The sequence below is a fragment of the Notothenia rossii genome, assembly GCF_949606895.1.
Source record: "Notothenia rossii genome assembly, chromosome: 9".
Classification (NCBI taxonomy): domain Eukaryota; kingdom Metazoa; phylum Chordata; class Actinopteri; order Perciformes; family Nototheniidae; genus Notothenia; species Notothenia rossii.
Window position 1 is genome coordinate 18090816 of NC_136907.1, and position 14828 is coordinate 18105643.

The 14828-nt window shown below is 39.8% G+C and overlaps 1 protein-coding gene across 2 annotated transcripts; it reads right to left on the bottom strand.

The window, feature by feature from the left end:
* Positions 1 to 849: 849 nt before the first annotated feature.
* On the bottom strand, positions 850 to 13063 carry sap30l (sap30-like). 2 transcript variants are annotated; one of them, XM_079649334.1, is made up of 4 exons: positions 12266 to 13044; positions 10461 to 10583; positions 8777 to 8875; positions 850 to 3136 (listed from the first exon to the last, which is right to left on the bottom strand). In XM_079649334.1, exons 1-4 carry the CDS (start codon positions 12449 to 12451, stop codon positions 3008 to 3010), a joined length of 537 nt encoding a protein of 178 aa, XP_079505460.1. In that variant the 5' UTR covers positions 12452 to 13044; the 3' UTR covers positions 850 to 3007. The 2 variants fall into 2 exon arrangements, with proteins under 2 accessions (XP_079505460.1, XP_079505461.1); XM_079649335.1 differs by lacking the exon at positions 850 to 3136 and adding an exon at positions 5269 to 6143 and having other exon boundaries at positions 12266 to 13063.
* Positions 13064 to 14828: the final 1765 nt, after the last annotated feature.

Consider the following 14828-nt stretch of genomic DNA (forward strand, 5'->3'; position numbering starts at 1 on the left):
AATGTAGTATACTTGAGTAAAGTTAGTTTCCAACACTGGTTAGATGTAGCCTATGTTTAGTAGCTATGTTGTAAATAAAACATTGATAGTTGTTTATATGTTTATATTGTTTCAGTATTCTATGTAAAACCGGTCTGAGGCCCTCCTGTTCTAGATAGCACCTTAGGGTGGCTCGGGCTGTAAAAGTTTCATTTTGTGCCAGGCAGTGCAGGTGGCAGTGAGTGAGGGTATGGTTGCAGAGTAGGCTACTACATGTTATTCATTCTAAATAAATGCCCAAATGTGGGCATTATGTCGTTTTTCGGCCTCCTTACTTATGGCCTTGACCAATCCACCGGTCAGTCTAACAAAATATGACAAAAATAAAATAAAAATAAAAGACGTAAGGAGTGTTATAATCTCATTTGCCAGTGCCTTAATCTCAACATTAGTATTCTACTTGTATAATTTGACATAACATAATTTCTCCAGTGACGATTAGTCATTTGCAACATTTATTCTGTAAATCCACATTTACAATTGACAAAGGCTGGATTGCAAAAAGTTGTATTTATTGGCTCAAAGGCACCCGGTGGGTGGGCTGCAGTCTTCTAGACTCTTCCATAGTCATTTAAGTTTTTTATATTTTTGTGATATATAATTTAACAATACACCAACAAACAAGTTTTTCCACCTAACAAGTTTCATCTACTCTTAAAAATGCATTTTTCTGCTGCCTTTGGGTTGATTTGAGTCTCCTAAAGTCTCTGGGTGTAAAGCTCCCTTCTCTCTTCACCTCCAACTAATATGAGGGTCTGTAGCGACACCTAGTGGTGATCGATAGCAGTTCCTGAAAAAAAATCCAACCTGGACATTCTTCATGTTTAATTTGAAAAGGTACAGATATCATTTTCATGGTATTAATTGGGTGTTCGCATAACGTATTGTAAAATTAGCTGAAATATATACAAAATTTGAGCAGTATGAATGAACAGAGACAAGACCGTTGTTTCTATCTGTACAATACATTTATTATTATAAGGAGCAATAAGCAGCCATATTTAAATATGTTTTTTTCTAATACAACAGTAAGGTTAATGGCCTATATGTTAAAGTTGGGTGTTATCTACATGACACTAAAACCTACAAGCAGAACTGAAAATATAACAGACACTAAAATAAAAATATAAACCTTTGTTGAAAGAAGACAACTCAGTTTGGTGAACAACCTTAAATAAGATGTGTGACAGAGGATGCAAAGTGATTAAAAAATCCCTATAGAAATCCCAAACTGTGTGTACAATGTAGTCACCACAATGAAAACAACAAGAAAGAATTGAACATGTAGAAGAGTTGTTGTGGGAAGATGCAAAACCCATAGATGTCAATTGTCTAGATGTGTTAGCTGTGAGTTAGGAATATACATACAATTTAGTTTTTGAGCAGTTTTAGACAGGTGACACAAGTGGCTACCTGCGAAAGGCTAATTTCCCAATAACAGTTGTGGCTCAATATTATTTACAAATACGATCCAAAAAATGACAATTCATCAAACAGTGAATCCATTACCTGAATATAATAATTGCCAAGATGCAGAGTCACTGAGCTTCATTTAAATTAACACAGTAAATAATTTAATAAATGGTCAAACTCAAAACAAATCCTGTTTTGTTGTGATGCGACTTTTGGTGCCAAACTAGACCTTTTCTTTATGACATTGAGGGTAATAATGTTAATTAGCAGTTATAATTCAACTGGGAATACAAATGAAATAACTTTTAAGACCTCATTAGCCAACTTTTACTGACATTTAGATTTTTGCTGGCCGATATGGAAGGCACACATCGATATCTTTTTTTGTTGATATATGTAATTAATTATTCAAAAAGGCAAAGGGAAAACCCACTTTTTTTTTAAATGCATCTGGGTATTTTAAGTATCAAATCAAGACTTCAGTCCAATATAAACACTGCTCTTAAATATTAAAATGGCGCAAATAATTACTCTTAGACCCCTATCTCTCACACACACAAAAGTTCCACTTCGGTGGAAAAGAAAGATGGGACAAAACAATTCTAAATCATATATCCACAGACTGTTTACAACTTGAAGCTGAACTAAAAATTTAGTAGAAAACTGGGTTACAAAGAAAAAAAATAAGCTACCAACACCTGTGATGTTTGTGTTGTTAAGTACATTAAACAGCTAGCAATAAGGAGAAGAGTAGATCATAGCTAAATGCTACATCATTCACCACCATCGGTCTTCATATGCATCACATCCAGTTGGAAAAGGGCGAATAAAGATTAAAATGTAGGACTGAGATCAGCTTCTTTCTTTTAGACATTATTGAGAATCAAGAATTCTTGATCTGGTTAAACTGACCCTGATCCCTGGATGTAACTTCAGCAAAGGCAGCGCCCCTTTCCAACAATTAATTAATTCACGTTTAAAAAAAAGAAAGAAAAAGCAATCCCACTCAACATCATTCAATTCAAACAAACGTTTCTGTTTGGCACAAGCATTCCTTTCTGTGAAAGTGTTAACAATCTACTCGGCAAAGAAAGATTCTCCCAAATTTACAGAAACACGGTTCGTTTTTTTTACTCTTAAGGCAGCTATATTGTACTTTGCAGTCAACCAATTTACTTAAGATTGGAAGCTGTTCTTTTGTACATATTGACAGATTACATTACAGCATGACAACATAAAAACCCTGTGGAGTGAGTCCCGGGACCTCAGTCTGGCTTTTTTCGGAGAAGAGGGAGAGGAAATGACCATTGTGACAACATGCGCAGAGACAGTTTTTATATGAAAAGGGCATAATAAGCAAGAGATATCTCATCCCAACCTGAATTCTCCTCCAATTCAGTGAGATGTCCTCTGAGGACGACAAGAGTCTGTCTTTACAGAGGAGAGGACGGTGCATGGTTGCAGTTGTTGTTGCCGTTAGTGGCGTCCGGGTTTTTGAAATAGCTGTGGATTATTGATGGTTTCGTTGTAGCTACTGTGCTTTGTGTTGCGAAGTTTAGTCCAGCGGTTTCCCGCCGTCGCCTTTCTGGTCCAAGCGGCTCTTGCTGCTCTTCACCATGTAAATAAAGTAGGTCAGCGTCTCCTTCTCGTTCACCGGGATATTCCTGAAGTGACGACTCACCGTCTGGAAAAAAAAGGAGAAAGAGGTTAAAAGGAAAATTCTGAAAATATCTCATGTAATTAACATATATTTTTCAGAAATGTTCTGATGTGCAAGTTCCTGCTTCCCAATAGGGCTGGGAAATGTAAGGATGCTAGAGCTGTCCCGAATACCATTTTTCGGGCTCCGGATATTCGGTAGTAATCAGCAGCGAACCGCTTCGACACGTGTATTTCGGCTTATTCACAGCATTCTTTTTGTTATTCTACAGTATTGTTGTTTTATAGTTAATTGTTAATGTATACAACCCAATTTGTGTTCTTTGAAATTGAAAAGGATATTGCATTGTGTGTGTTACTTTCGTTGCAGTTGTATACGTCTTAAAGAGCATCTTACAGGGTTTTTTTTTTTCCTACATTTATGCTTAAACTTGCTTGAAAATTACAATTAAAAAAGTGAATGTAGGATTTGATATGTTTTACGAGACATAAGGGCAGGAATTCAGAGGGAAAGGAGCAATTTTGAGCTCTGCTCTTAAAAACTGCTTTTTTTTAAGGTCAAACGCGTCATATTACATCACAAAGGGTAAACATCTCCGCTCTCTGACCGCGGGTATAGTTAGTAGTTGCGTTGAGTTGAGCGGTTGTGTTTTAGTGAGCTGGTATTTTTCGGTAGTTTTACATTGTATTTCACCATTTGTAATCATGGTGCAGTATTGTGTTTGTGCAGGTTGCACAAATACCAGCCTGTCAGGACATCGAGTCCACAGTTTCCCTCACGGGAAAAGGACCGGAGTTAGCGTTCGTTCCTGGGTGCGTTGTGCATCCACCTCCCTGCAGCACATACTCTCCACAGCTTTATCAGGAAACCGTATTACTTCTCTCTCCCCCCCTTCGCTGCTCTCTCTCTCTCTCTCCCCTCCGGTACACGGCACCGTCAGACATAGTGTGGAGTTGCATTAGGTAACGCTGTGGTGGCTGTACTGCTCCAGCCGTCTCCTTTGTGTTTGTTTGTTTCCCCCTGTCTGTGTTGTTTGTGTGTGCGTGGTGGCTGTCACTCCTGGCTCCCGGCTCAACCTCCACTCACCTGCTGCAATCAGCTGTGCACCCTCCCCGACTACACACCTGCTTTCCATCAAGCCATTTACAATGGCATGTCAACGGAGGCTCCACAACCTTTCTCCGCCAGATCGTCAAGTATCAGCCGTATCTCCCCTCTGGTACACAGCACCGTAGTGTGGAGTTGCTTTAGGTAACGCGAGATACGGCTGATACTTGCGCATTAGTTTCTGTTATGGATCAGTATCAACAGTCCTGCCAGTAACGTTACTATATTATTAATGCTACTTTAGTTATAGCCTGATATATGATAGCTAACTTCACAATGTTGTGATGTGACGTTAGCTAACATTCTGTAGCTAACGCCGATCACTCACCAAGATAGCTGCCCAGTTCTCCACTGGTTCTCCTCACACCACAGCTCCATTTCTCTCCGATGGCTGTTATTTCTTCTAATCCTTGGCTGCTCCTGGTCTCTTGGGCGCCTAGCAGGCTCATAATTATAAGGTTGTGGTCCGTCATATGCATTCGAATATTTATGTTCAACTTCTTCTGTGTCTTGTGTCGAAACTAGCATTGGGATCAATGTTTATTAATACGTTACACCGGCCGCTCTCCCCCTTGTTTCCCCCATGTTACGTCACACGCGGGAGGTCACGTGCCGAGGCTTTTTTATGCGGAAGTGAACATTTCTTACAAAAACGACGCCAGATGTCACTGTAGTGTATATTTATGTATATTTTTTTGAAAATCTAGTAGTGTATTCATCATTTTCCTACACATTTATTCACAGGTGTCTTTAACCTGGAAGTTGCTCTTTAAGTGTTATTTGGGTTGGCTTACTATTTTGTATGGACATGCTTTTATTTTTGAAGGAGAGTTAGCGCAGTTGACCGGAAGTTGTTGTTGCTATGGAAACAAGGTGACTGAGATTAACGGAGAAAAGTAATATCTACATATAAAGACGGAGAAAGTAAACGATAACGTTTATGGTTATGGTTAAGTGTTAGCACCCCCAAAGAGGCACAAGCTCTTACTATATATATATATATATATATATTGGAGATTTAAATAAATTAAAAAAAATATCCGAATAACAAAATTGAAACCTGAATAGTACTCCAACGAACGAATATTCGGGTACAGCCATAATGGATACTACACCAATATTATGATATGAGCGATATCGTCTCAGCTTTTAAATCAAGATAGTGCATGTGTCTTTAACTGGTTTTAAGGGATGCATTAGGAGGTCATTGTTTTTACATTTTTACAATATTTTAACTGCCTGTTTTATTATTTGTGCTTACATTTCCTCATTAAATCAACACATATTCATTATTGTTTAAATATTTAATAAAGATTCAGTATTAAACCCAACAATATTGTCACAATAGAAGTTTGATCAGAAATATAGAATATTAAATAAAAAAGTTAAGAGTTTTGAATATAATTGTGTACTGTACTCAGGAAATTGCACACCAATGCCACACATTTGGAACATTTTATTTTTTCTGGGGAACTAAATAGGATAATGGAACTTAAGAGTTTTGTAATAATTGTTTTATGGTGAATACAAGTCATTTAATTGTTTAAGACACTAACCAATGAATATGTTGTAATCAACACTTAAATGAAGCATACAACTGGTTGGTTGGATTTTTAAAGCAGCCTCAAAGAGAAGTAAACAAACATCCTCTATGCAGCCTCTAACTGGGTCCCTAAGAGGGGCCGAAGACGGGGCCAGCTGTGACTGGTTGGGGCTGTTGACTGGTCCTTTATTAATGATGTGGGGGGCTCATTAATAGGGGGGACTGAACCTGACTTAAAGCCTGGGGAAACATTCAACTAACAGCCAGTTTTCATTCATTCCCACTGTGCGCGCCAGCCGAGTCACATCCAAGCCGTCAGAGAGCGCTGCATACAGGAAGCATTTGTACGGACGAGGGCCGAGCCAGCTGCATGGAGTCCACCTGTCCAGTTGGAAAATCAGTCCAACATGTTCCATGACCAATTACTGCAGAATAGGACCTGTGACACTGTGTATATCACAGCAAATGAGTGACATGGAGCTGAAGATTAAGAAGAATGAGGCCGGGTCCACCTAATGAGGCTGTTTCAGTGTTACATAATTTCACTATTAGACAATTGTTATGAAGAAATAAACAACGTAATTTAAAAGTAAGTAAACAAAGATTCCAACTTATAGGGAGCTGCTTTAAAAGGTTTTGAGAATGAGTTAATTTGACTATAAAGAGGATTGATTTTTAAGTCTTTAAGGTCGCGCTCACACCAGCCTTGTTAAGTACGATTTACTCGAACCCTGGAGCGTTTAACCCCTCGCTGCGGTTCGTTTGAGCGCAGTCCGAGACCTCTGATGTGAACTAAACAACCAGACTCTCGTCCGTCTAAAAGAGGTGGTGAACGCTTGCTAGTGAACTCTGGAGCGGTTCATCGCTGGTGTGAACGCAGTCCGCACCAAAGCATAGGAAGCGGAGTATTTACGCGCAATTTCCTGTTCTGGTTACCGGAGGAGAAGTTAGCAAGTTGTGGCTAACAAAATGAGCGGCAGGGGACAAACGCGGAGCTACAAAGAACACAGATGCCTTCTGGATATCTGGACAGAAGAGAACATTTCTCAACTTTTGGAAAAGGTACACAAGAACGTGGAGGTCTTCAAAGTCTTTAGCTAAAGAAGAAAGCAGAATGGATTTAACCGGACTGTTGAATAGTGTTGAGCAAAAGAAAAAAAAAGCTCTTTCCCCAATACACGAGTGAGCGACGCGCTGCAGAAAAGAGACAGCTCCCCCGATATTAAAAGACAATTTTACTTGGTATGACAAACTCCACAATATCTTGAACACAAGACCCATAGTGTGCCCAACTATAAACATAAGCTATGATATGTTTGCTTTTGTGACAGCTCATCTCTCTGGTCCCCTAGGGCCCCGTTACACTTGCCACCTGTCGTTGTTTAAACCTCCTCGTTACTGCAGAACGTCTCATTATAGATTTTATAATGTTTTTTAATGCACGTTGTACGATTATATAATCACATGTGGCGTCTGCTAGAGTCTGTTGATATGCTCTCTGGATTTATTAGCAGCATAAAAATAACCTGCCGATGCTCCATGGTTTTACCTGCTTAATGTTTGACCAATTGTTGAACAGCATTTCCGTGCACATTACTTTTGTTGACTGTTTATAGTCTGTTTGAGGTTTGCCTGTGTGAAAGCAAACCAAACCTTCTGAGAAATTAAATAATGTACCAAACTCTGAATGCGACCTAAGTCAATAGTCTGCTGCTGCTAGAGGCAGGGCATTTCTAGTTTCAGAAATAAAGATGTCCTCCATGCGCAACTGTCCCACAATCGGGACAATCTGTTGACTGTTTATTTCAAATGTATGATTGAATGAAAACAGAAATAAAGTCCTTTCTCTCTCTTTGTTTTTCTCTGCCCTTCTCTTTTCTCTATCACATGACAAAAGATTACGCTGCTTTTAACATAAACCAAAACCAGAGTTGACCTGAGTTCCTAAACCTTTAGAGTTCTACCCTTGTTACACTTTGCAGCTTTTTAAAAAAAAATGGTAACTGTGATGAAAAGGGGCTAATATGCAGCATTCACATCGTTTCAATGGCTCCATCAATGGAGAACACAGCAACCCCTTGAACTAGTGGTGCACGATATTAGGAATTATGACGTCATCCCGATAAAAGTATTAATAGCCCCGATAATATACAATATATTTTTTGGGTAAAAAAAAAGAAAAAAATACTGCGGTGTGGGTTGGGATTGGGATGAGGGGCGCTTGTTTTTCACTCGGCTCCTCCCGTTTTGCCAGTACTGTGGTATTAGTGGTTTAGGAAGAGGGGAGTTTTTCACAAATCCAGCGCTCCCTAACTCATGCCTGGCTGTGACGTAAATGGTGTGCGGCCGTGAAGACAGGACAGTAAACAAACACGTCGTCGGTAGTATGGGACTATTTCAAAGTTTCAGAGTTGGATAGTTCGCTTGCTATTTGTATTAACAAATGCAATGCAGAAGTTCCACGAGGAGGGAAAAAGGCAACGAGCTATAATACTTCCAACCTGATTAGTCAGCTGAAACATCGCCATCGCTACGAAGGTGTGTTAAAAGCGTACGAAGACGCCTGCGCTGCTAAACTAGCGGCAAATCCAAAGCCAGCTGCAAAGGCACCGGGGCTTTTACCTATCGACGGATAGATGGAATATGGACCACTCATTGTTCACTCATTGTTCAGGGAAACACATTGTCATTGACTCAATTATATTTATTTGGGAAAATAAATATGGTCACTTTGAAGAGTCAAAACTGTTCTTGGCTTTGTTTTGTTCATAGTAGTAATGCTCATGTCATTTGCTCACTACTAGTCTTTTTTTTACCACCAGGTGTGCAAAAACTACATGTACATTTAATATATATATTATATTGTTATCGGTCTTGAGAAGCAGGAAGTTATCGGTATCGGTTTCGAAAAAACAATATCGTGCATCCCTACCTTGAACTGTACAAAGTAGGAAGCACCATACATGTAGTGGAGAATATCTTAACATTCATTCAGTTCTGAGTGTTTTTATTACCTCTGCCAGCTGGGCCTTGTTGAGTCCAGGCCGGGTCTGCAGCTTGTAGTGTCGCTTGTAGCGTCTCAACGTGTTCACTTGCAGCTGGAACAGGTCCACCTGAAACCACAGCAGAGACAGGGAGGCAGTCAGTCAGTGAAATTTGAGGGACGGTATCTTTTCAGTCCGCTTAATCTTTGACACATTTCAATGATTTACTTAACCTGTTAAGCCCTGAGCCTGTTTTTCAGGTCTCAGGCTCGAAAATGACATTCCCAGAACATATGACTATAACTTCACTTCTAAAAAGGGGTAAACTAATAATCTTTTTCCTCAAAGCAATGATAAACCTGCGAGTTGGATGTAGAAAAGTCAGAATCAATATAGATTTTTTTTAATTTTCAAGTAAATTCAGATTGAACCTAGTAAAAAAATGTAAGTTATAGTGTCCCTCCAGAAAAAAAACATTACTTATAGTGAAAACCACCCTTGAATGACGGGATAGTAGACTAAAAGCTTTAGGAATCCAAACATATAATAAGTACACTGTATCAAGATTGATGTCAAACAAGTGACATTTGACCTTTTTAGAGAGGTTTAGCAAAAAAAACACTTCCGGGGTCATTTGGGTGGATTTTCCCTATCTCTGGCCCCACTCGGTTGATTTTGATGATTGACACCTCTTTTTAACCGTTAGAGCCAATGGAATCGAGGGGAAGCTCTTAAAAATCCATCTAAACATTACCCATTGGTGAATGAATGATGCGGAGCCAGAAAGCCCAAAACCAGAAGCTGTCATACACTCTGGTAGCTATCATAGCAGCTATATATGAAAACTCCGTTATTGACATAAATATGAAGATGTATTATCAGTAATCATTTCAGAAACATTGGATTAACCTTCAGCAGCGTTTTTTTTATCGTTTTAATGCCATTGAACACAACTTTTGATCAGAACAACAGCATAGGTAAGACAATGTCCCGTTTTTGCTCCGTGTTGTGATGTCTGTGTTTGCTTCCCCTGTCGCGAGTTCTGATCGCTCAGTGATGATAATTATACCCCTAGAATCTGTGGAATCTCAGCTTGCTAATCGATGTCTTGTTTGTGCAGATCCGATATGTAATAAGGGTATTTATACCTAGAGTTCTGTGCTAAGTGTGTTAGCATTTTCTCGCTCAGGACTCATTTAGACGCTTCATGTGAGACTTTTGTTTTGTTTCGGTAAAAATGGTTCGTATTGTCAGTTAGCTGAGTTTCTTACAGTTAAATGGGTACGACACATTAATAGCTTTTTAAATGTTAAGAAGCCCTGAGACACAGTTTTGTGAGAAAAAAAACCTGGAAGCCCCCGCCACAGGTTAAGACTGAGGCTTTTGCTGCCTCTTTCTCTCCTTTTAAAAGCAATGAAACTTTAATATCTCTTTGGAGAAACTGGGTCATTGCAGTAATAAACACTCAAAAGCAAACAAACATAACTGAGTACACAATGAATTAAATTTGATTTGATTTAATGTGTTGTTGTTAGGAAAGCATATTGTAACAAAAATGTCACCATGAGTTTGTGTTTTTAAGGTTTTATATAAACTATCATCCTAGTTTGTTAATATGTTCCTCCGCAAAGCCTTTGGGACTGCTTCTTTTTCCATTGTGCTTCATCTGTATTGTTTGTGTGGAACATTGCAAGAAAGATTTCAGTCCCGTTACCTCAGGCACCTCCACGTCGTGATCCGGGGACTCCCCTCCATCGTCACTGGTCTTCCTCTTCCTCTTGTTGCGGACGCTCTGGATGAAGTTCTTATGGAAGTCGCAGATGTAGAGGTGTCTCACCTATAACGATAATAACGAGTATTAAAGGAGGAGTCCAACATCAAAACATATGTTTGCTCGAGCAGTGCCACAGTGTAGGACCAAAGCAATACCCACTGCAAGACTAGATTTGCTTTCATTTGAAATTCTATAATACCAGTCTTAATACAATATACGAGCAGCTATACAAGAACATATCCAATATAAACTATTATAAAAACTGGCAAATACATGGTTTTAAACAAGAAGTATGTAATGAAGGATTTTTACACGCATCTTAAAATAGACGTAGTGTTGAGATTTGATACCCAACCATAACTACAAATAGTCTGTTATGTCAATATCTGAACAACTAAAGTTTGTTTATATTGGCATGTGCTTCTTCAACTGCAGCTCCAAATGAACCATTTACTCTGTCCTCTTGACCAATGTGCATGTATTCCCTGAGCCACAGCCACAACACATGACTAATCACATGAGTTTGGCATGCCTGTAAAAAAACATTTGGGACAACAACAGCAACACACACGAATAACAACTCCCCCTAGATACAATAAATTAGATAAGAATGGTTTACAACAGCAACACTTTTCTGGGCCACATTTCTCTGTGCTTGGGGGCACTCTTTATGCATCCACTGCCGCCTCAGTACTCCCCATGTTGAGGGCACAGAGCAGCTTACACATGACAGGAAAACGACCCACCCCCAGGCTTGCGGCGTTTGCTTTCTGCTGAGTTAATTAAAGATACTGTGTACAACGATATTACAGCATGTAAGCTTAGTACTGAAATAAAGAATGGCTAGATTGTAAAACTGAGACTATTAGTCTATTAACTAAGTAGTTGACAATTATTATTAAAAAATGTTTTGGTGCATCTTCTCCAATGTAATGCTTTGTACATACGATCACTTTTGGCCAAACAAACATTGCCAAATATATTTCAAGATGTCACTTTGGGTTTTAGGAAGCTGCAACAGATATCGTCTCCAGATTTGTGACAAATTCAGTGGTGCATAATCCTACACAGCTTCACTATAGATCACATTACAACACCGAGAAGACCAGGTCTATGAGGCCCCTTGAGGTCTGTGGCCTTTGGGACATTTGCTTGGTTGGTGATCCAGCCTTGGTTGTGTGTGTGACAATTAGCTCCACATGTGTCTTTCCCTGGGTTCAAGGAAGGCCAGAACACGTTTGCCCAACATTGGTTGTTTGTCAAAAGTAAGCCAAAATGAAAAACTAGAAAAAAGAAGCTAAATTAACGTGGAGCATGTTTTGGTGTTCTTTCTAGCAGAACAATAGTTTGTGCCACTTCAAAATAAGGCAGGGTACTTTAACTGACTGAGGTTAAACAACACAGAGCTCTGGCTTCTCTGGCAACAGCCATTTTATGAAGAGCTGCGGAGGCGTCTTGTATGAAACTGTTGTAATGAGCTGGAAGTTGGTGTGGACAGGAACCTGTTGTCCTGTACGTCGTCCAGGCAGCTAGCACAGTAAACGTGAGTTGTTATAGGTGTGAAAACAGATACAGCAACAAGATACAACTCTATGACGGTGCTCTTTTGTTTATTTTCGTCAACCGTCGCCGACAGGCTAGATAGCATTAGCTGACAGCTGAGAGCTAGCTAACTTTGAGCTATCGTCTGGCACTCACAATCACTGGTTTAAACTTCAAAACAAAGATCATGTTATTTAACTTACGCTCTTGTCGATGTCAAGCTTGAGCTTCTTTTGTGATATGCTCTTCTGGATCCTCTTGCTGAAGGAGGCGTTTCCAGCTGACCGGCCGCAGCGCTCTCCGTCCTCGATCAGACAGCAGCTCTGTCCATAAAACGGCGGAGCCGGAGGTCCATCGTGGCTGTCTTCCTCAGTGCTAAATCCATTCATCCTGTGCTGTTGTAATGCTCTTCGTGCAAAAGCTCAATAAATTAAAAAAATAGGGGAAAACGCGTTAGTTTGGCTACAAAGTCTCTTGTTGACGGGTTGCCCTTTTGTCAAAGACAATCCCGTAGCGTTAATGTTAGCTAGCTAGTTAGCTTGGCTAAGTGGCTAGTTCGAGGACTAACAGCTTGGTTGTTTATTTGTGCACCCTAGTCCCTTATGTCGAAGCGTAACAGCCTCCGGTTGAGGACATATTCTTACAGATTTCCGTCAGATTCACGCCACAACAGAGCTGCAGCTAACGTTACCTAGCCACGGTGTTAGCCGGACCGCAAGGTGGCTGAGCTGCCGCTAACAAATTCCTATGGTGAGACCGTCGCACTTCTTCCCAGTAACAGCCCGTTACCCTCCGGACGATTCGTATGTGACAACAATCTCAAACGATTTTAAGCTAAAAGAAGACAATCGGCTAAGTCTAATGTTACAACTTTGAAGAAACCACGCACTTAAGATATTGCAGCTCAACAATCGCGGCACTCTTTCAGAACAGCTCGTACAATGGAAATGCTCCGTCTCCGTGGCGGAAGTTCTTGTCCCGCACGAGGATTGGACAATTTTGTATGGAGGCGGGCTTAGTCGGGAAATTATGCCATTCCATTGGCTGAAAGAACCGTCTGCCTTTTAGCGTCTCTTCTCTATGGTCTCTTCCTGTAACACTCGGTGTAATGTTTTCAACTTGAAAGGGAGTTAAATGTGGCATCGCCGACGGTTGAAGCGGCTTCTAACTACACAGCAGAGTTGTGATTTTCAGAGACAGTTTATAGGAAATCTTTCAATGATTTTATAACTCGACTAGTTTGATACATCGACCTAATCGTAGGCTATGAACAGTAAATCCACATTCAAGTCGGAAACTATGAAGACGGCTCTTTGGGCCTGATACAACATCAACATAGTACTTATTTATGTCATACAGATAATTCTTTACCATTTAAAATACTTGAACATAACTTTAGTGAATGGGGGATGTGTGATCAACAAGACAAGAACAAGCTGTTGACATCGCCATGCGATACCACCTATAACCACGCGAGGGAGATAGATATTCACAAATAAGAATGCTATAAATAAAACTTTTAAAAAGGACAATTGTAATTATATAAAGGAGGGAGCATTTAAGACATTAACAGATAAGGCTGTTTAATTGTTAGTCTCTAGTAGCATAGTTTCAAAAACACTGGCTCTTACAATTAATAATAATATTGGATCTTACAATTCAGATAGTGAATATCAAGAGAGTTTGCCATTTAACTATGCCAATCGGAAAAATGTACGTCGTTCAAATTTCCATTCCCATTTAGAGTGTAAAACTTTCGTCAAATATTTATAAGAAAAATATACATAGTATCAACATAACTAAACATACCAAAGGCTATGGTATTCTTGATACAGCTCCCTCTAGAGGAGAACGTTGTTATACAACTAATTTCAGTAAATCATAGGCCCTAATTTATTCCCCACCTTTGGCCTAATCCTAATCTTAAAACTACCGCATATAGTTGTATTTTAGTCCATATAACATCCTTTGTGTGGAAGAAATATGGGTCTGGTAAGAGCTCTAACATAATTTGGGATGAAATGGAACCGCTACTTCAACATCCAGCACCAGACGTGCAATCTCATTAATGCTCCTGAGGCTGAAAGGGAGTAAATCCCTGAAGTCAAGTCCCAATATTGTATGGGGGTTCTGAAACCACGAGAGGCTTTTATAGCAGACTGAACTGGCAACATTATGATTTGTTAGAGTTCATTTGGGGAGGCGGCCAGTCAGCAAACCCAGAGAGCGAGGAAAAGCTTTAAAGGTCCACTTAATGTGAAGCCGTTTTTATTATGCAGGTCTCCTAATGATGCTCTTTGTTTGTTGTCATTGGTCTAATGTGATATTTGCTCTCATGTGCACACTCTCTGCCTCATCATGCTCGCCTAATAGCTGAGAGAAGATGGAGAGAGGACACTATGAAAAAATACTAAAGGAGTAACAACAATTGGATTACCTTTTCTGTTGGTAATGGACCTGGGCTCAATAAAGACTATTTAATGGGTATCTTTGACAGGAGTCTGTGGAAACGTAATACCCTTCTCACCCATGTATGTCATGAGTGGAGGGGAATACTGATTGTGTACTGACTGATTGACTTTAAAAGTGGTGGATGATGGAGCGCAGAAACATTACCAGGTTTTTCACTTTGCAATTTAGAGCTTTATATTATCAGGGAAATGCCTCTAAGAGGCAATAACATGTAAAGTGGTCTCTCAATGTATTCAAAGTTGTCCCCGCACCTCTCTCTGTCTCTCTCCCTCTCAAAGCTGGTGTGACAAGTTG

Bases quoted from the DNA above. Each gene is read 5' to 3' on its own strand.
- sap30l (XM_079649334.1), bottom strand. From the start codon at position 12,451: ATGAATGGATTTAGCACTGAGGAAGACAGCCACGATGGACCTCCGGCT. The intron at 10,584-12,265 runs GTAAGTTAAATA...TTATCGTTATAG, and splicing joins AGCTTGACATCGACAAGAGC to GTGAGACACCTCTACATCTG. The intron at 3,137-8,776 runs GTAATAAAAACA...TTTTTTTTCCAG, and splicing joins ACAAGGCCCAGCTGGCAGAG to ACGGTGAGTCGTCACTTCAG.